The following is a 22,832-nucleotide window of genomic DNA, read 5'->3' as shown; positions in this document are numbered from 1 at the left end:
GAGCTTGGCTGCTTAGGGGCGGGAGTGAGGAGAGCCCTCAGCTGCGCCCTCGGGCCTCCAGCTCAGTGGTGGTAGCTGCAGACGGGGTCCTAGCGCTAGCTTCCAGGAGTTACCCGGAAGCATCTGCAAAACCTGCCGCAGAAGGACTGATGGGTGGGGATGTCAAGGAGCACAGCCCGGCCACCCGAGGGTGAGAGGCAGCTTCATTTGCTTTATTGTGTATATTTTGATAATCAAGGCTAAATTTCTTTAGTCTGAATTGTTGTGCTGACAAAGAACACAAAAATGCACACACCCTTCCAGGTCTTGCTGGAATTCACATTTTAGAGGAAGAAGACAATAGACCGCCTTCCTAATCACAATCCAGCCTTCTTCTGTACTCTGGCCCCTCCTACTGCTAACTGAAATCTTTCAGGCCCCCTCCCCCCTTGGTTTTGGCACCTACAGTTCCTATCCCTGGAGGGATCTTTTTGACTAGTGCTTCCTACCATCTCCAGGGCCTCCGGAGAAATTCTTGGGGATTTATTTTAGGCATTATGACCATAGAGCTCAGATTTTGGGGCAGTTCTTCAAAATGTTAAGAGGATGGTGCAATAATAGATTAGGAATAATGCCTTGGGATATTGTCTTTACCTGACAGCATAGATGATTAACCCTCAGACCCAGCAGGAGGCAAATATTCTCTTTTAAAATTAATCAATTTAAGATGGAAATAATTATCTCTAGCTGATGTAAAGACCCACGTTTTATGAATGTGATAAATCAAAGAAAAAAATCCATGTTAGGCGAAAACATTTAAAGAAAATATTCACTCCACCTAATATTACTGAGTATGAACATGTGACAATTTTAGTTTTTAAATTATTTTTTTCCTAAAAATCATTTCCTAAAACAAAACAAAATTTGCTAAAAGATTCTCCAAATGTATATGCATGAAATATTTTTAATTCAGGAGGAAAAAAAATACCAAATGACCCCCCACCCTGAAAAAAAAAACAACAGAAAATACAATAAGAAATTCAATATGATGTCAAAAGAAATATAATGGTGGCTCCTTTAAGGGTTGTTTCAGTGTCAAAATATTCAGCTTGCCAAATGCTAAAATGCGAACATTTTCCTGCCAGGAGAAAACACTAGGGATGCTCTAGCTTTCCTTCTTTGTAACACTGGGAGGTCAGTAAACAGGTCTTTCCTGGTTGGGAAAAAAAAAAAAAAAAGCAAGTTCATTGCTATCATTTGTGTCATGTTTAGTAATTTGTGTCATGTTTAGTAAATGAAAAGACTGGTGCTCTTAATTTATTTGCCACATTTTCCTCATTTGAATTTTGAAATTCTTACTGGATCTGAATTCATCTCCCTTTAAATGGATATTAAAGGGTGGGAAACTTAACAGTTTTTTATATGCAATTGTCTTGTGTTAAGTTAAAAATTATTGTAGAATATTATGAACATGCAGAAAATTAAATAGCCATACATCTGAGAGCTTTGACAGTTTCTTCATTTTAAAAATAAAACTAAACATTGCAAATATAGTTGAAGCCTCCTGTGAAAATATATCTTCAGCATATGTAAAATTTTCTTTTTGTGAATGTAAAAGTCTTGTATGCTTAATGATAAAAATATATTAAGAAATCATGATAAAAAATCATAAATAATTTAATCAGCCAAATACACCTATTTTTTGCATGATGGTAAATGTCCAACTAGTCCTGTGAATGCCACATATAATTTTATTTAGAAGGCTTTCATAGGTGAAAATCTGAGAAATTTGTATAATAGATTTGAAATATGCATGTTTCCTAATGTGATTTTTTTTCAAAACCAGTAAGAACACAGCGAGACCATTCTTGTACCTACAAGCATTGTATGCCCATTCATGTAAGCTTCTTCATATAGGTAATTTGGTAGTAAGATGAGATTCCCATGAGTGGAAGACTGGGGAGAGATTCTGCTCCCTCTAGATGTAAAAGATGTTTTACTTTGGAAAGTGTTTGCCATCACTGTTATGGGCAGAACTGGAGTGGAGGAACTGAGGTGTATAGAGACAGCCTCTCAGGAGAGAAAGGCTCCTTATTACTCCTGGAAAATTTCTCAATGAAAAACTAGCAGCAATGGTTTAGCTTCTCCCTTTTATTGATTAAGCAAAGACAGCCTCACTCTTTAGTCTGAACACAGACTCTTGGTCCTTTTATTGGTCAAATTCTAAGTATTTCAGCTTTCCTACTCATTGAGAAGAGAAACTGGTAGAGTCAGCAGGGGAAGAAATTCAGTCCCAAAGGAGGGCGCTTATGTAATTTTTTTCCTTTGTCTTTTCTTAAAGAGAAACTGCACATCATTGCCAGGAGAAATTAGTCACTTCCATGAAGGGCCTTAAGATGGGAAATCCAAGAAGATTCCTTTAGAAATCTGTAATGTTTTAAAATGAGAACATACTTAATATTGTGATAAAAAGATATTTGGAGCAAATTAATTTTGTCTTTAAATAATACAGGGCATGGGGAAAATAGTAATTTAGATATTTACAAATGTGAAATTGTTAAGGGATGTTTTTATCATATGTTTCAATTGCTGTGAAGAACCTGGGTGAGTGTTTAATTGTAAAGGAAAAAAAAGAAAAAAAAAACAGATTTGTTTTTCCAAAGAGCATAACCAAAGAAGGCCAGATACACCAAAGACCAAAGGAAATTTGGTCAACATTATGACTTGAATGTATAACACTGTATCTACAAAGACTATTCTTGTCTTTATCCAGGTGGAAATATTATTTAGACCCTATGTATAATTTCCTCTCCCCTGCTCCTGTCCTCCTGATTTCTCCATGCTGCTTCTACTTTATGCAGTATTTACCACCCTTTATACCAATATTTCACTTTATCCAGTAAATGCAAGCTGCACAAGTGTAGGTAATTGCAGGAATCATATCTAAATTTTTTTGAGGTGTCTAGAACCTGGTAATTTCTTGATGTTATCATTTGTTATTAATGCCATCTTAGATTAAGAAAAATCAGAATGAAAAAAACCTTATGTCTATTCAGCTTGTTCATATTTGTCTTAAGTATTAGTAATGCTAATGGATTATTTCCATTGTGATAAAAAGGCCGGTTTTCATATCTCATTTCTGTTTTTTAAAATTATTCTCCCATCCATATTATTTAGAATTGAAATCATTATTCACTAAAAATTCCATAAATCTCATTTGAGAGCTTTTTAAGAGCTAGCTTAACAATTATTTTTGGTAGTGCATAGAGTCTGCTAGTAATTCCGCGCATCTTTAAATATTAGCCAGGCATAAATACACTTAGATAAATTCATTTAAACTCAAGGTTAGATTTTTCTGTTAAAAACTACAGTATTCCTCTATTCCTATCTTTGTTTACAAAGGTTCAATTTATAGGGCAACATTTTGTTTCCTTGGATATTTCTTGCATATCTAACTTAACTTTTGCTAAGAAAAAGACATATCTCTATAAATAAGAGGCTGAAAATCACATATGCTGTAGCATACAATGACTTTCCTGAGAGGAACCCATTTTAAAACTGGACAGGGCTCACCTAATCTAACCCTTCTATTTCACAGACTAGAAAATTAAATAGAGAATCAGGGATATGGTGACTTAGTTAAGGTCACAAAGGGATTTTGATTAGAACTCAGGTGTCTCGAAATGCATGGCTTCAAACTACTTCTACACTGAGATTTAACATCTCTGCCTAAGATTGTGTGCTTCACCACGAAGTTCATTTTCAGCAGCTGACTGAGCTATCTGCTCTCTGAATGAATACTATAATCTATCCTGCTTCAAATCCAGAGGAGAATCCATGAGTTAGAGATAGAAGACTTTGGCAGACCCAAGGTTCCCCTGCCCCCCCCCGCCCCCCCCCCCCCCCCCCCCGCTGCCCCCAGGAGAAACATACTATATTTGTGTGTGCATACTGACTTCCTTATTATTTGTATACAACTTGGGTGATTTTTCTTTTCTTGGCAAAAAGGCAAACTCCACACTTGATTATGCTCTAGAAAAATATTCTAGAGAAAACATGGTATTTAGAATTTTTTCTCTCCAGTCACACCCTTTGACACTAGAGAAAACATGGTATTTAGAATTTTTTCTCTCCAGTCACACCCTTTGACACTTTGGCTTCAAGAAGATGAGAGAGATTTGAGCATAACTAAAAGCAGTTTAGGCCTTTAGATCTACACAAAGGAAGGGATTCTTCCTTGGGATTTTGACTAATACGACTCAATTCATAACCCTGATATGAGAAAGAGAGAAAGAGTATAGGTATTTTAAAATGAGCAAATCCAAAGGCATGACTTTACATCTCTTTATAAAGGTACATTTTAATTTATAAAGGTGAAGTTTGGTATGATTTAGGTAAATATCCTGGCTTCCCTGATTATAAAAAAAAAAAACAATCTCTTGTTAATTTTCAGAGAGTAAAAATATTTTAAGCAAACAACTCAAATGCCAACAATTGACATTTTAAGCCCAGAAAGAAATGATTTTACTACTGCTATTCTTTTTCCTTCACAGAAGTCAAACATAAAAATGTGCTTGGTTTATTTATTAGAAGAAGCATTAGAAATGAATTCCTAAGTCCTGTCAGCAAATACTCATGTACACACACACACATTCATTCATTCATTCATTCTGTCTGTCTATCTATCTATCTACTATCTATTTCTCATTGTCCTCTTTACTTAGCCATCCCTTTCAAAGAGGGATTCTTAATCCTTTCAGTAAAAAATATATTTGCAAATTCCTTTTGTGTGAGAGGAACCTGAGCCTAAAGCCTGCTGCAAGAGTCTACCATCCTGCTGTGGTGGAAATGATTTATAGGCACACAGTTTTTAGGGCCAGAGGTGACTTTTTCTATGATTCACCTACCTGCCTCTCAAACCAACATGCAGCTGTTATCTCCTTACCCCCTTAGGGGCCATATAGATTAGGTATCTGGGGGTAATGCAACCTTCTTCTTCTTCTTTATTTTTTCCCTTAACAAAAGAAAATACCCTTTACCAGGAGATGAATAGATGGATTGAGGGCGGGGGAGGGGTCTCCAAGGACTTGCACAAGCCTTGCAGACATGAGCTTCTCTTTCTCCATTCTCCAGTCCCCTCACCCCCTTCCTGGCTCTAGCTTCTTCTGCTGCAGCAATCTACTGCAGTGCAGAGGCAGCTTTTGGAGGGGAGGGACATGATTTTGCAGGAGAGAGAGTCAGGTGGGCAGCTGGTAGAGCGCTTCTCCAGTTGCCATATGCCACCATTGGGGCCTTCTAATTTCTCTGTCGTGAGTGATGAAGTCATTTTTACAACTTAATGATGTACCAAGGGACCTAGTGGGCTGGCTTGAGCCTGTGTACTCCTTTTTTAATACGGAAATGGGGGCATCAGATGTGACAAAGGGAGGCACCCAGGCCCTGATTTGATTAGATTAAGTAGATTAAACAGCCTGCATCAGTCTACTAATGCAGACCCTCCAGCAAAGGATTAGTCCCACACCTGGGGTGAGGAACACTAGTCTCCTGTTAGGTGACAAGCTACTGCCCAAATGGAAATTGATTGATTGACTTAGAGAAAAATGGATATTATCTGTGGAAGTGACAAGTCACTAGTGTTTCTGTCACCTATTCTGGGCAAATCTTTTTGGGGTGGGCTTGATACTCCAGGGGGTTTGTGACTATGTGTTATGGAAATGAGTGACTGAGAATTTCACTACTGACTCTTTATGGGGTGCCTACAGATGTTAATCTTCAGGCAGTTTGTGATGCAGTTTTTTTGCAAACACTGCTAATCTCTTTAGTTACATAGAGTCTCCCACCACACCTACACCAGTGTTCCTAAAGTGACTGTAGGAAATTTGATCATTTCATATGTAAGAGAAAGGAAAGGAAAGGAAAGGAAAGGAAAGAGAGAGAGAGAGAGAGAGAGAGAGAGAGAGAGAGAGAGAGAGAGAAAGAGAGAGAGAGAGAAAGAGTGTGTGTGTGTGTGTGTGTGAAGTAGAGGAAAAACAAATAGAAATTAGACTTTAAATTGAAAATAATCAAATTTAATTCATTTTAGTTTGTTATTTGAGCAGAGGAAATCATGAGGAAAACAATTTTAAGTGGTTTCAAATGGTTTATCATTTTGAAAAACAACTTCAATATGCAAATAGCCCTCATTTTATCTCTCAGAGATTATAATACTATTCTTTTAAAACAAATTTAAGAGTTCCCATATGCTTTTAATACTTTTCTTAGGGAAAGAAAAGATTTTAGAAATTAGTTGGCATTTCATTCCTTTTTTTCCCCCCTCAGCCCAGTTGCTGATGACATATCTCTGACTTGCATTCACATCCTGAGTGGATTTTATAGCATTTTAGCTGCCAGTTGTAAGAAGCATTTGAACAAAATTAAATATTAGTCTGGTTGAGGTTCAATTTATTATTTGAATTTTCAATTGAGCAATACACATGCATAAATATTTAATAATTATCTAGTTTGATTATTTATTTAGTAGAAGTAATACGTTTACTTCATTGTTGAAAAAAATGTGTGTAATCTGTTAAAATTTTCATTGAGGCTTTATTTGAACATGTAATAGAGATATAAATATACTGCCTGATACGATAGAGCACTTGCCTTTAACAATTCAAAAAGTCAAAAAGAGCCAAAAGTTGGACAAGTTATTTATTTAGAAAACTTTCTTCATTTCTAAACATGCTTTTTTATGTAAGGTGTAGTATTTCTTTTCCTGTTAATTATTCACTCCTGTGTAGGGGAAAAAAAAAAAAGCAATCAAGTCTTAAATGAATTTCTTTATTGAGATAGGATTATAAGGCAATAAATGATGCAAAATAAGACAACCAAAACTAGTCTGTAAAGCCAAATTCAAAGATTAATTTTACAAATATGTAATTCATTAATCACACTGAAGAGTCTTAAATGTCTCTTCTATAACCACAAATTGTTAAGGCATACTCACATAAAGCTATACGATTATCACATGCTAGCATTTAATCTATGAAGAAGCATTGAAAATGCACCGGAAACATTCCACAGTGGGATGTTAAAAAACACGAAGATTGTAAAAGTACACCTAAAAAACAGTACAAATGTTTTCTTTTTTTTCTGTTTTGTTTTTATGATATTTTTTCCTTGTAACCTTATGTAATCTAGTTTGTTTATTTATTTTTCCATATTTTTCATGTTGCATTATAATTATACCTAACAGTGGGATTCGCTGTTATCTATTCATGTAACACTATGTAACAGTGTAATGTGGTCTATATCATTCCCCAGTATTTACAAATGTTTTCTTTAGGCCTGCTGAAGTCAAGCCATACCTGACTCCTTAATTTACATGATGAGGAAGGGAAGACTATTCCTATCCTCTAGTTAACAACAACAGCAAAGGTCTGGGAATCTAGCTTTTAGATCAAGTTGAAACACAGAAGAGATACTCCACGTAAAGTGGAAAGGAGTCAGTGAATTTCAAAAGAGCTTTCCAGTCAGTGTAGAGCAGATTATTCAGCAAGAAGTTTTCTACCTCCTTTTAAACAGCAGAAATTTGTATTAAGAAAGGCAGAGGATATGAATTATAAATCATCTTCCTAATTGCTGTAGTTTTCCATTTGAGGAGGCACATGAAATTAGAGTTGAATGAAACAATAAATTCATAGATGAGTTAACTTTTTAATACATGTCTTTCTTCCTGACAGTGACTTTATAAGGCAAGCATCCTGAAACATATTTTACTCATGAGAAAACTGAATATAGAATTAGTAGAATTATTTTCCCAGATTCCACTCAATGGTCAGAGATATAGTATAAATCCCAGGATGTCTGATTTCAAATTATATTATTCCTTACTAAACACATTTCTCCTATTAAATTCTCCTGTTAAATAAATTTAATTTTTTAAAAATATGCACTGAGTCACTATATGACTAGGATCATAAGGAAAGAGCATGACTGTGGAATAATTTTAAGCTTTTACATGTTTGCAGGTTTTGATTGCTAGACAGATCTTTTTGATCAGAGGATGACTTAAAATATCTGCTATGGTATATATTATTTTCTGGGCAATATTTCGGTGAAACTTGATTATAGGGTTTCAGAGGATGAGGAGTGTTCAGTGATGAACAGGCAATGTGAGCACAGTTGGTTTCAGGAGATTCCAGTGTTGTTTGAAAGATCTAAGGATGAGGCCAGACTTGGCCATGTACTTGAAATTAGCAACTATCTCAAGTGAGGATTTATCCACAGGTGTGCTCTAAATTCCAACCCAAAGTTGCTGACCTACAATTATTCTGTGAAAGGAACTGAGCTTCCTAGAGTTGGTAGGATGGCAGAGCAACAGTTCAAGAACAAATAAGTGGTCAATTAATTGGAAAGTTTATCGAGATAAAGGAGATTCAAAGAAGAAAGATTTGATATTGCCTACATATAGGTAGGAAGGGAAGTTATTATTTTCCTTAGTTAAGGCATTTACACAAAAGTAATTGGAAATGCATGACCTAAGGACATGTCCTATGTCCACAGCATTCTTTTAGCACTATGGGAATAAAATAAATGAAATCTGGACTCCATTCTCCATGGGACACAAATAATGGGTAAAGTGAAAGATCATATGACCTCTTGGGTTAAGTGATCTACAGTGCTTTAGGAATATCTTCACAGAGTAGAATAGAATAGAGGTGTGTGTGTGTGTGTGTGTGTGTGTGTGTGTGTGTGCGTGTGCACGTGTGTGCAAATGAGAGAGAGAAGAGAGGGAGAGAGAGAGAAGGAGGGAGAGAAGAAGAAGGGAAAGAGGGAGAGAAGAAAGGAGATGGGATTGAAGGATAAAGGTGGGGTAAACTAAGACAGGTATTTATATAGGAAAGTTTGCACATTTTTAATTTATTATTTGCTTCCCCTTCAGATATTTTAGAAACACTATTGCGGCTCAAATTAAAAGGTTGGGGTACCTCCATCAATCCTGTGTGACTTCAGTATGGAGGATAGAATTCCTGTTACATGTCTTCATGTACCTCAGGCTGCTGGAATTTCTGTAGGACATGGAAAAACAATGTATCTAAGCTCACAGAAACAGCATAATTGAATCAAGACAAAACTGTCTGGAAGGAAAGGATGAGGAGTAATAACTGTGAAATTTATTAAAGGCTAGGGAATTTTTATGTTATGATAGCTAATGTTTATAAACCATTTATTCCAAAGCAGACATTGTACCCTTTCATGATTGATGTATTCAATCTTTTTAATGTTCCCTTGAAGTTTGGTAACTTGTTATTTCCATTTTACAGGCATAGAAAGTAAGGCTTAGAGAAGTTAAGTGAGGACATCTTGCCCAGGGTCATGCCTAATAAAAAATTAGAGCTGAAATCTGAATTCTCACAGTGTATCTACAAAACTTGTATTCTTAATTAATACTATGTCAGGTTGTTGTGTAAAATTCCACAAGAAAAATATGATAGCAGCTCAGTCAATCTGGTTAGTGAAGACAAATTCAGGTCAAAGAATTTAATTTGGTTCTTGATCTAACTTCAATTTGTGTTTTTTTTTAATGTACATCTTTTATTTCAGCAGGTGTTTCTATTCTAGCCTTGATCCTGCCTCTTATGATAAAAAATTAAGTCCCACATTTTCATATCTGACTCTAGTTTTGTAGGTCATCCCCACTCCCATATCTGCTTCTTTTGTGATGAGCTGGGGGAATACCTAGCATTGCCGAATCAATGATTCTCAAAGCAGGACAAGCAACATTGGCATTGCTTGGGAACTTTTCAGAAGTGCCATTCTCAGGCCCACAAAAACCTACTGCATTAGAGACGCTGACACCCAGCAATCTGATTTTCAAAAGCGATAGTTGATTATCACGCATACTAAAGTCTAAACTATTTTATAGTCTTGAACTTCTTTTCTATACCGAATTCTAGTACTTCTTCCATTTCTTTATTGAAAGCCAGATTTCTTTATAAAAGGCAAAGCAAAAATAAGTGAATCTCCCATTTAACTACTTAATTCAAAATGAAAGAGCAAAGCAATACAGTGCTATCCTCACTCTCAACTGTTTCTACTGTCCATACTTCTAAAGGGTTTTCATTTTTCATTTTTTTTGAGGGGGGGAAGGTGCTACTAGGGATTGAACTCAGGGGCACTTGACCACTGAGCCACATCTCCAGCCCTATTTTTTGTGTTTTATTTAGAGACAGGGTCTCACTGAGTTGCTTAACACCTCACCATTGCTGAGATTGGCTTTGAACTTGAGATCCTCCTGCCTCATTTTCCCAAGCTGCTGGGATTGTAGGTGTGTGCCACCATGCCCAGCTTCAAAGTTTTATACAATATATGTGTATATGTGTGTGTGTGTGTGTGTGTGTGTGTATACGTGTATATACTTACAGTCAGACTGAGAAAGTATAAAAAATAGTTTTCAGTTTATTATCTCTATTACCTGGCAAGTTATTTAAACTCATTGGGACTTGGTCACTGCATCGATAAAAGAGATCTAGAAGTCATAGCTTTATAATACTGTTATTAGCTGAAAATGAGAATCTGGATACTCTAATTATTCAATAACCATTGACTGTTATGGTTTCTACTTGACTGGTCCACAATTATGAATTTATTTTTATGTGCCAGGCACTAGAACTTTGTTTAGTCTCAGAGCAGTCTTAAGAGCTATAATAATACATCAATACCATCATTATACAAGTTCTAACATCCCTTAAATGTTTGGGACGTGCCAGACCCTTTTCTGAATACTTTACCTGTAATAATCTGTATGTTCTCTTAATACTCCCATTTTGGAATCAAGGAATGAAGTACATAAAGTTCAATGCACATTTTAACGTCACTCTAGTAATAAGTGACAGAAAGCAAGCTGGCTCTAAGTTCAAATTATTGTTCTTAGCCATTGCACAGTGCTGCTCTCTGCTCTTTTCATGGACAAAATATCAGAAGTCTAGAGAGATTAAATAACTTATCATTTACCATTATTAAATAACAGAGTTATAGAAAAATTTCTTTATTGTATCTATGTCAGTCTTTTTCTTCCTCAACCACTGCCAGTGACATTAGCTATGTGTGCCTCTGGAAGCCATCAACTCACCTGAAGAGAGGGATCTTGATCACCTTCAATTTCTTGACTTTATGGGTCTGTCCTCTCAGTTCCAGTAAGCTTCATGCTTACTTCACTTTAGGGACATAATCATCACTCATCTCATGATCACCCCAAACTCCATCTTCTCTAGGATGTGCTAACACCTTGGACCCTACTCTCCACTTCCTTGTCCTGCCTACATGTGTTCAAATCTTCCTCATTCATCACTGTATACTAGATATTCTTATTTTCCTTTCCACCACTTGTAGCCGTATTCAATACTGCCCTGGTATCTGGAACATTGTGTGTTGCATAATGACATTTCAATCAATGATGACCACGTTTACAAGGAAGGCTCCGTAAGATTATACTGTAGCCACAACAGTTTGTTTAAGTACACTTTGATGTCTGCGCAAGGTTAAAATCATCAGCAATGCATCTCTTAGTACAAGTCCCATTGTTAAAGATGCACCACTGTAGATAATGGATCCTCTTCTACTTTTTTTTTTTATTGTTGGTTGTTCAAAACATTACATAGTTCTTGACATATCATATTTCACACTTTGATTCAAGTCGGTTATGAACTCCCATTTTTACCCCGTATACAGATTGCAGAATCACATCAGTTACACTTCCATTGATTTACATATTGCCATACTAGTGTCTGTTGTATTCTGCTGCCTTTCCTATCCTCTACTATCCCCCCTCCCCTCCCCTCTCTCTACCCCCTCTACTGTAATTCATTTCTCCCCCTTGTATTATTTTTCCCTTTCCCCTCACTTCCTCTTGTATGTAATTTTGTATAACCCTGAGGGTCTCCTTCCATTTCCATGCAATTTCCCTTCTCTCTCGCTTTCCCTCCCACCTCTCATCCCTGTTTAATGTTAATCTTCTTCTCATGCTCTTCGTCCCTACTCTGTTCTTAGTTACTCTCCTTATATCAAAGAAGACATTTGGCATTTGTGTTTTAGGGATTGGCTGGCTTCACTTAGCATAATCTGCTCTAATGCCATCCATTTCCCTCCAAATTCTATGATTTTGTCATTTTTTAATGCAGAGTAATACTCCATTGTGTATAAATGCCACATTTTTTTTTACCAATTCATCTATTGAAGGGCATCTAGGTTGGTTCCACAGTCTTGCTATTGTGAATTGTGCTGCTATGAACATTGATGTAGCAGTGTCCCTGTAGCATGCTCTTTTTAGGTCTTTAGGGAATAGACCGAGAAGGGGAATAGCTGGGTCAAATGGTGGTTCCATTCCCAGCTTTCCAAGAAATCTCCATACTGCTTTCCAAATTGGCTGTGCCAATTTGCAGTCCCACATAATGGAATGAAACTGAAAATCAATGATAAAAGAAGGAAGGAAAAATCATGCATCACTTGGAGAATGAACAATAGGTTACTGAATGATAAATGGGTTATAGAAGACATCAAGGAGGAAATTAAAAAATTCTTAGAGATAAATGAAAACACAGACACAACATATTGGAATCTATGGGACACATTGAAAGCAGTTCTAAGAGGAAAATTCATTGCTTGGAGTTCATTCCTTAAAAAAAGAAAAAACCAACAAATAAATGATCTCATACTTCATCTCAAAATCCTAGAAAAAGAAGAGCAAAACAACAGCAAAAGAAGTAGAATGCAAGAAATAATTAAAATCAGAGCTGAAATTAATGAAATTGAAACAAAAGAAACAATTGAAAAAATTGACAAAACTAAAAGTTGGTTCTTTGAAAAAATAAATAAAATCGACAGACCCTCTTCTACTTTTGAAACTGTGCTGATCTGTTTCTTCTTTCAGAATTTCTTTCTTTTAATATTCATCTCCCAAGGCCTAGCTAGAAAGTTTTCCTGTGAAAAGTGTGCTTCCTGGTCAATCCAACTGAAATGAGCTTTTCTCTCATTGGGTTTCTATTTGTACTTCTGGCCTTTAGCACATGTTGTCTCTTGGTTCTCTCTTTCTCTGTCCTGGAGTACAGGAACCCATCCTTATCTTTCTGAGTGTCTGACTGCATCTTATATATGAAAGAGCACATGTTTTCATTTCAGATATCTCTGGATTCAAATCTCAGCTCCAGCATTTACTATTTTCTGGGCCAATCTGTTTCAATTTCCTTAGTTGTTAAAGGAAAGGAAAATTAACACAGAGAGGTTTTGTAAGACTTAGAGGAGGTAATACAGGTGGGAAAAGTATAGTAAGTACTCTGCAAATCTTAGCACTCTTCCTCTAGCATACTGCTCTACTCTAAATATAATCTCACACAGGCTAGATGTGTGAATGAATAAATGAATGTTGAGGAGGGAGGCTGCTTCAATTTTAGCTGTATAGTAAAAGAAAGTATAAAGGAGTCTCACACATGGCAAAATGTTTGATAATCAGAATTTTAATTATTTGGATATTAATTTGGATAGCAGTTACATAAAATTAGATAAAATGAGGCAATGCAAATTTTGGTAGATTTTATCCTTAAACAGAATAAAGTCGATTTATTTTCAGAAGCAATGACAACTAATAATGAAAAACATAGCTAAAGGGATTAGGGAACTTGAAAGCATTTAAATGATATCATGAAATCATATCATTAGAAACACTGTTCAGAGGAAGTGTGGAAATTAAACATTGAAAGTGATCTACCAGCATATTATTTCAGAAATAATAGTATGAATATTGATATTTAATTTATAGTTAGAATCCTGAAGTTCATTACTAACTGTGTAGTAATTGCATTGTCAGATATAAATCTTCTGGCAAAACTCACCATCCTGGAAATAAGATAGAACTGGAGCTGTAACAGGCATCCCTATTTAGAAATGGTTAACAACATGAACAAGTAACTTCACTTATGTATAACTTAATTTCTATATGTATAGTAATAATACCTGTGTCATTGTGTTAATTAGTTGTGGCTTTTATGGCATGTAAAATGTTAGCATGATGTCCACCAAGTCATATAAGCACTCATTAATTTTGATTATAGTTCATAATTGATTCAACTCTATGCGGGGGGGGGGGAGGATGATGTCCCCCAGGAAACATTTGTTAATTGATGGAAATGTTTTAGTTGTTATAACATGGGAATGGATGGGGACATACTACTTGCAACTAGTGTGTAGAGATGCTAGTAAACATCATGCCATATGCAGGCCCACACTCTACAACAAAGAATTGTCTAACCCTAAATGTCAGTAGTATAGAAGTTGAGAGAACCTAAGAGGAAGAATGAGTAAAATTCATCTCTCACAGCTTATCTACTGTCAGTACTGTTTTACATCCCTTTAAACTAGGAGAGGGGAAGTGATGGTGGAAAGTTATAGTCATACAAAATAAAATTTATGTATAATACCTTCAAGAAGAGACGTGCACATGTTAGGCAAATGTAGACAAAAAGATATTTTCCCCCTCAAACCTTAGCATGCAATATTATCTTTGACTCAAACCCAATGGTATCTATTCACACAGATGTGACAGAGGAAGCAGGAAATAGAATACTTGCTTGATTAGTGATGATTTGTCTCTGGAGAGAAACCACAGAGGGGAAGTGGACATAGCCTGCATATATTTTTACACAACAGTATTTGATGAGTCCTATGAGTGACGATAAAAGAGCTGTTCCATTCAGCCCTTTATAAAGTCACCTATCAAATTTCGGGAACAAATTAATATTACTCAAGGCCCTTCTCAGAAATCCAGGTTTTTAACAATTATGCTTTTTAACAGTTTAAATGCTTCCCCTGGAACAATTTGAGATTCTATGAGGCAGCTAACCTTCACTGAATTTGGAGATCAGTGTGTGTGACCTGATAAAACTAGCCCCAAACAGAGTCAGTTCATTATAAATAGTATGTACCCAAAACAACTCTGCAAGGGCATAGTTCTTAAGTTCCCCAGCTGAGGGACATTTTTGTTCCATAGTGTGAAAATTACAGAAGCTCTTTTTAAATGATGAAATGGAATAGAATTTTTACTTGCAAATGGGTTAGGTGTCTAGCCCCATATTTGTAGCAATTCTTTCTTGAATTGTTGTGCTTCTAACAGGATCTTTCCAACTACCTAAACCCCCACCCCTCAAAAAAAAAAAAAAGAATGAAAAATAAGGTGGAATAGAAAAGATCTATTAAGTATGATTATTTATATTATAAAAACATGTGCTATAATATGTAATCATTAGATTTCTTGTGAGGCATTTAAAATATGATTCCATTTTTGTAATTTCTATGTATATGCAGTTTCTACAAAGTTGCAAACTTGTACAATGTGAGGCCAGACTCCACTTATGCAATCATTATTTTTCAACAACCCTTCAGTGACTACCAGCTGTGTGTCAGGCACTGTGCCAAGTGCTGGGGCTAAAACAATTGATTTGAAAAACAGGCTCTTGCCCTTAAACAACTTACATTATAGACTGAGATTTGGGCCAAATACATATTCAATGATTCATTACACATTTTCAATTTGCAATTAGATTTATGACAAAAATAAGTAAGTATAATCAGGTTTATTAGATTCTTCTTTTATTTCTTGTGCATCGAATGATGTATAATTTCTTAGAGAGTTGAAGTATGCGTTTACAATGGCTAACCAATCAAGTCCAGAATATATTTTATTATTTCAGAAAAACTACTGTAAAATTATAATTGTTGATTAAGTGTTTAACTTGACCTGAGAAATTGAGCTCTGTGCCTATATGATGATGAATCATTCAAAGAGTCTTCTGTCTTTTCTATTTCAGGGTTTTTGGAGCTGCCATACTTCTTACCTCTACCCTAAATATGCTAATCCCATCAGCTGCCAGAGTGCATTATGGATGTGTTATCTTTGTTAGAATATTGCAGGGACTTGTTGAGGTATGGAACTATAGGATGGCATCATTTTAGATTATTTTGTTCTTGAGAACTACTAACTTGTCTTTGTCTAAATAAATATATTTTATTAAGTTGAACTACAGTTTATCAAAATGTAATACTGGACAGGTTAGGTAATTAGATAATTGGAGATCAAACTGAGGGTCTCACACACAATAGGCAAACACTCTACTGTTGAGCTACATTCCCAGCCCTTGGGCATTTTATAGTAAGTCCTCAATGTCCTTAATCATAAGTATCCACTGATATAATACATTGAATATATACTTTGGGCATCTAATGGTAGTGATTTGCTCTTGTTTCATCGGTCTGCAGACATTGGAAGAATATCATTTAAATACTTGAGTTGGTCCTAACTATTGCCCCTTCTCTATCCACGGAGTATGGTAGAACTAGATAAGTCATCTAAAATATTTAGACACTGGAAAAACCTCCTCTCTACTTAAAAGTAATGACATCAAAATAATAGAAAAAGGTTAATTATTTTAAGTATCTTAAGTTCTAGACACTACTATCAGGAAGTATAAACTCCAAGGCTCTAAGCCTCAGATTCTTTTATATAGATTCCTTTTTTTTTTTTTTTGAGGAATCACTGAATTTAATACTCACAAAAAATTCCCCAAATTTCATAAACTGTTCAGAATTACTTGTAACTTGATTAATATGAGGTGTTTTTTTTTTAAATTTTGCCTTAATCAGAAAAAATGTGAGGTGGAAGACAGACCTGAGGTTTGACGAACATTTGAACAAGTCACTGAAAAAAGATCTGTGTAGTGCATAGTCTGAACTGAAAGATTTTAAAATGAAATTTCAGGGTATTAGTGAGGACCTGTGTGTAGCAGATTTCCCTAATATCTTAGGACCATCCTTTAGGAAACAGCCTCTGCCAAGGAGACGTGCTTCTTTTCCCAAGACTCTGCATCCTCAATGGTGATAATTATCTTCTGTATTGCAGGGTGTCACCTACCCGGCATGTCATGGGATATGGAGCAAATGGGCCCCTCCTCTGGAGAGAAGTAGGCTGGCCACCACCTCCTTTTGTGGTGAGTAAAATTTTAGGAAAATCTTGGATAAGAATTAAAAATGTGGTAAACTTGACCCAGTAAACTCTCTGGATTTGGCAGGGGGTTAAGTTCTTGAACATCATTTCAATTTCATCAGTTCTTATTAGTTCCCTCAAACTCTCTATTTCTTCTGTTTTTTATTTCTTTAGGAGTTGATCCATTTCTTCTAGTTTTTAAATATAGTCATGGTTGGTTTTTATTCCACTATTTTTTTCTATTATTATTTTGAGATTCACAGTGTTAGTTCTTTTTAATACAGTTAGACATAAAAATGTACAAAGCACATACATTTTAAACACATTTGGAAAAGTGAACATATAAACAAATGACATCTGTGGATTTATGTTTGCAAACATTAATTTTATTTTGAATTCTATATGGCATTATAGTCTCACAGTTTATTAGAAGTAATATTTGATACAGCCATTTACTAGAATTTTAATGGACAAAATTGATAAAAATCCAAATCAAATACCCTATAAAATAATTTAAAATTAATATGGTTTTCAACTAGTTTCATAAGTAATGGTACCATAATTTTCTGTTCATTAAAAATTTTACCTTAGGGAATAAAACTGATTTACTGCTATTTTAAGAAAGATAATTAATAAACATTTATTACACTTCAATCTCTATTTTTAAAACTCAGTGCTTTTTTGGCTACTCTGAAAATACTTTTGGTTCACTGCTAACTTTTAAATCCTTAAGACAATCAATTTGATCAAAATTTCTTTCTTTCTCTCTCTTTTTTTTGTCTGAAGAGTGCTTGGGTTCTTTATTTTTACACCAAAACTTCAAAGCAAGAAAACAGTTTTCCAAATCAAACAAAGAGAAAATATAAGTCCTTTGCAAAATTCAAGAATTAGGATTATTGCAAATACTTCTAACAATAGAAAATGAGACATTAACCATAATGAAAGATTAGCAGTGTTATTATCTATAATTATAGCATTTATAAACATTTGTGCATAAGTCATAGACATAAATATTGCCATATTTGTCTGCACACCTAAGTTATTGTTTTCACAATAACTTTTGGTAAGTTTTAAAATGAATTTAAAAAAAAAAACACTATGTAAAGCTGAAATTGTATGATTCTGCTACAAGGAGATACTTACCCGACCTTCAAGAACAGATCTCCAGTGTCTGGTTAGTGTTGAAACACTCTGCTCTCAGCCCAGCACACATATAGCATCCAACATACACATTTGCTTATTTTTGAATCTATTTTGTGTCTTGGGTAGGTGGGTGCTATTCACTGTATAGCTCTACATCCTGTATAGGTATGCGCGCGCGCACACACACACACACACATACACACACACACTCGAACACACACTCACACATGAGTATATGTATGACTGCACATGGAACTGGGTGAACATGTGTGACTGTGTGAACCACCCAAGAATGTGAGATGAATTCGAATTTCTATTGATTTCACTGACTCTCCTCTCCTCTTTCTTTCTACTTTAGGTTCTTATGCTGGGGCTGTAATTGCAATGCCTTTAGCTGGAATTCTTGTACAGTACACTGGCTGGTCTTCAGTATTTTATGTCTATGGTATGTTACCATTCTTTATGGTAGAATTGTATGAAATATGCATAGGCTAAAAGAAATATGGCTGTAGGCAACGAGGTCACTAAGTGTATTTTTCTGTATTCACTCATTTTTTTGCCTTAATGGGGCCGAGGGGCAATGGGGTAGTAAGATGGTGGAATGAGATGGATGTCATTATGCTAGGTACATACATGTATGATTGCATGAATAGTGTGACTCTACTTCATGTACAACCAGAGAAGTGAAAAATTCTGCTCCATTTGTATACAATGAATCAAAGAGATTTCTACTGTAATGTGTAACTGATTAGAACTGATTAAAAGAAGAATTCTTTCCTTATATTCTGTGGTTGAAGAAAATATTTTATAACTGCTACTTTGCCTACATTGCTATTTCTTATTTTAAAATAAAACAAGTACATTGCTGATGAAGACTTTGTAATGTATGAAATATGTTGTGGTTATGATGATAAAGGATAGCTCTTGATTTAAAGCTGACAAGGAGAAAAGAGGCAGAAACACACCACTCTTTGTTTTGTTTTGTTATTGTTTCTTGGTCATTTCCTTGATTCTACCTTCTTAAGACTGAACAGGGAGAGGGAGGTGTAAGATGGTAGTAGTGCTAATGCCACATTTCAACTCTGTGATGAAATATCAGAAATCAGCTCCTGCAGCAGCACATCTTAGTTGTCATTTCCCCATACTTAAAAGTAATTAAGCCCCCACGTTGAAGTGTAAATCGAAACCCTAAATCTAAACATGCTATCAAAAAGCCAAAAGCTTACTGCTTTAAAGTACCCTAAAATCGCTCTAAGAGACATTTTAATAGCAAGGAAAGCAGTAGTATTAGATAGCTGAATTCCAATGCTGTTGTCTCTGATTAACATCATCTTTAAATATGGGTATGATAATCTGAAATATTAATGAAGTCATGCCATAGAACAGTATTGGGATGCTTCCAAATTTGCCCTGATTCATTCCCATTTTGAAATGTTCTCATCAGAACAAATACAGAATGTTCTTAGATGTTATTTTACAATAGGGGCTCTTCTGGTCAAAGATTATAGATAGTTTTTTGGTTTATTTGTTTGTTTTTGTTTTCATACATGTACTTTGGGTAATGATGTCCATATCATTCCACCGTCTTTCGTATCCTCCTGTCCCTTCCTTTCCCCTCCCTCCCGTTTGCCCTATCTAAAGTTTGTCTATTTCTCCCATGCTCCCCCCATCCGCATTATGAATCAGCATCCTTATATCAGAGAAGAAATACGGTATTTAGCTTCTTGGGATTGGCTAACTTCACTTAACATTATATTCCCCAACTCCATCCATTTACCTGCAAATGTCATGACTTTATTCTCTTTTAATTCTGAGTAATCCATTCAGTAGATAGGTTTTTGATTCATGAATATCCTGATTTTAAGACAAATGTGTAGTTGTTTATATTTTTTTCTAGGGAGATCTTTTAATTAGATTTTAATGCATACTTCGCCTTAGATCTTCAAAGTAGTTCATAATTTAATCAACTTAAAAAGAAATTGTTTGGAATGTATAGTTTTGGTTTGCATGAAGACATGAAGACCTCTTTTTTTCAACCTCTTTTTGTGCCTTTTTGTTCATTACTTACTTTAATGTAATATGCATTTGTCTTCAAATCTTGATACTTTTTTCCTGGGGGAGAGAATACTAATTTAGGTAATCTATCATGAATCTAGTCTCTTCATTTCAAGTTTTATCTCATTTAATATTTATCATTGAAGGATACAAAGCTGTAATCTGAAAATCTCATAGTACTTGCTTACTTTCTGTCTCCAAGAAAAATTGGGTCTTGAGCTACACATTAAATATTTATGTATTTTGAATTAACAAGGTAAAAATTGTACAGTAGAGTAAGATGAAAAGATAATACATGCAGAGCAATTAGGAGAGTATATGACACACAAGATGAATTCATTTAGTGGTAATGTAATTATGATTGAATTATGGGTACTCTCCTTTGTTGGATACTTAATATGTGCCCTTCACTGTCCTGGATTACAGTTGAAGTTAAAGGATTACGATTGTTAACCTCTTTTTGCCACAATATTATAAAAATGAAATATGTTCCATTTTATAGTGGCAGTTTAGTTACTATTTGGATTATATAACTAACTAGGGACACCACCTGCATTTGGATCTGGGAGAGACCTATTCTATAACCACTACATTATTCCAAATTTTCACTTACTGTCTGGCCCCAAATCATGCTTGCTTCCATGTTCGGTAATTAAAAGGAACACAGCGTATCAGAAGCTCTGTATGGTATTATGGAATACATTTTAGAGATTGAATAGGCAAAAAATAAAGCATTAGAGAGATCAAGGGCATTTAGATTTTTACCCAAGGGACAAAAAGAACAATAGGAGGAAAAATGAAATGTCCAGCTGCTGGGAAAACAGAATAAATCACTTGAAATTATTTCTCTTTTTAATGCATATGGATTTATGTTGCACAATAAAAACATGTTAAAATGGTGAGAATGCTAAATAAAGGAGGGTATAAAAAGACTTGCACACTGTTTATGAACATGGAATTTATAATTTCTTTCGCCCAAAGAATAATCAATAGGCAATGTCAGTGCTGAAAATAGTGTGGTATGTTGTCACATACAGTGTGAAATGTTACCACAGTGATTACAGAGGCCCGTTGGTATGCAATATAACCACTTAGATTAAAATATTCTTCTGGATTTTAGTTAGTAGTCTGTTTATTAGGAATTGCTAACAGGAGAAGGGAATGAGCATTTTCCTCTCAGGAAATGCAGACAACTTTCAGATAAGGTAGGCAAATATGAAAAAGATTCACCCTCAGAAAATTATTTGAGGGTAAGAATTTGTTTTGTTCATTGTATTTTTTTCCTCACTTGGCAGATTTTCTGGAGTAGGAAATGCTCAGTAAATGCTTGTTGGACATGTGAATACCTTCCCAACTACATCATTCAATAGATACAGGGATTTGTTTGCATATCAGTGCATTCAAAACACCTAGAGAGAAAACCACAGGATCAGACTTCAGGCAGCTCCAAGTTGAATTGGCAAACACAGGAAGAAGTGACCAAAGTCAATAAGCCATATTTCAAATCAAATTCTCCATCATAATGTGTCATGAGATTACTATAGTTTTGTTTCAGCACATTCTATTCAATGAAGTATTTGTGATAGCTTTCTTTGACTTCCTTATTTTGAACTGTTTCTTGCAGGAAGCTTTGGGATGGTCTGGTACATGTTTTGGCTTTTGGTGTCTTACGAGAGCCCTGCAAAGCATCCTACTATTACAGATGAAGAACGTAGGTACATAGAAGAAAGCATTGGAGAGAGTGCAAATCTTTTAGGTGCAATGGAAGTAAGAACCTTATTATGGTGTATATTCCTACTATTATTCCCCATTTCATCTTCCTTTATCAACCACGCTGTTTTATAATTCTCTATTAAGTAAAACTAAGATGATAACAATCATCCTTTATTTTTTTTTTTTTTTTGAGGGAGGGTTCCATTCATACTTCCTGACTCATTTAGGAAGGATTGCTAGCTACTTCCTCCATCTATATTCCTTTTTTCCCTTTATCTTTTCTCAAGCATCCTAAAGCTTGTCCTGTATTATAGCCATGACTTTAAATCTCAGCCAATTTTAATTCAATATTGTCCACAATTTAAACAAGTAATTTTAAGTTATAGAAAATTTCAAATTGGCCATGAAAAGGTCTATTTTTGTGTATTGAATATTCTAAATGTAGGCTCTACACATGTATATTTAGTTACATGTGATTAGTAAATAGTAAGGCATTAGAATGCCAGAAATAAACAGCTTACATGGAAAATATTCTTAACATACTTTAATATATTTATTGATAAAATGTCATTATCTTTTAGGATTTTTATGAATGTCAAATAATATGATGTTGTGAGCTTTTTCTTATAATTTAACCAAATTATATAATTGACAGGATTTGCCTACAAAGAGGGGAAAAATAAATGTTTGGATTTATGTGACATTAATATATACTACAGAGTAATTAATAAATAGCCATCTGATGTTAAAAAAAGTGGTCAACAAAAATAGTGTTTTCTAGAGATGTACAGTAATTCATCCATTGAATGAGTTACTCCAATTTTTATGCTTAGAATTGGAAGGTATAGAGCTCTGGATGAGAAACAAACATCTGCATTATTAAAACAAAAACAACACAAACACTCTCATTTCCATTCTTTAAGCTTGTTTA

At 35.0% G+C, this 22,832-nt stretch overlaps 1 protein-coding gene across 1 annotated transcript in view; it reads left to right on the top strand.

Moving 5' to 3' along the window:
* The window catches only part of Slc17a6 (solute carrier family 17 member 6), a 38,514-nt gene that overhangs the window by 5,258 nt on the left and 10,424 nt on the right, over positions 1-22,832 (top strand). The window contains exons 4-7 of the mRNA XM_026384114.2: positions 15,819-15,933; positions 16,907-16,994; positions 18,492-18,578; positions 21,813-21,955. Coding sequence (XP_026239899.1) covers positions 15,819-15,933; positions 16,907-16,994; positions 18,492-18,578; positions 21,813-21,955 — 433 coding nt within the window. The remainder of the gene's footprint in view (positions 1-15,818; positions 15,934-16,906; positions 16,995-18,491; positions 18,579-21,812; positions 21,956-22,832) is intronic.

The sequence above is a fragment of the Urocitellus parryii genome, chromosome 4, assembly GCF_045843805.1.
Source record: "Urocitellus parryii isolate mUroPar1 chromosome 4, mUroPar1.hap1, whole genome shotgun sequence".
Classification (NCBI taxonomy): Eukaryota; Metazoa; Chordata; class Mammalia; order Rodentia; family Sciuridae; genus Urocitellus; species Urocitellus parryii.
This window is presented reverse-complemented; position numbering and strand designations above follow the sequence as displayed.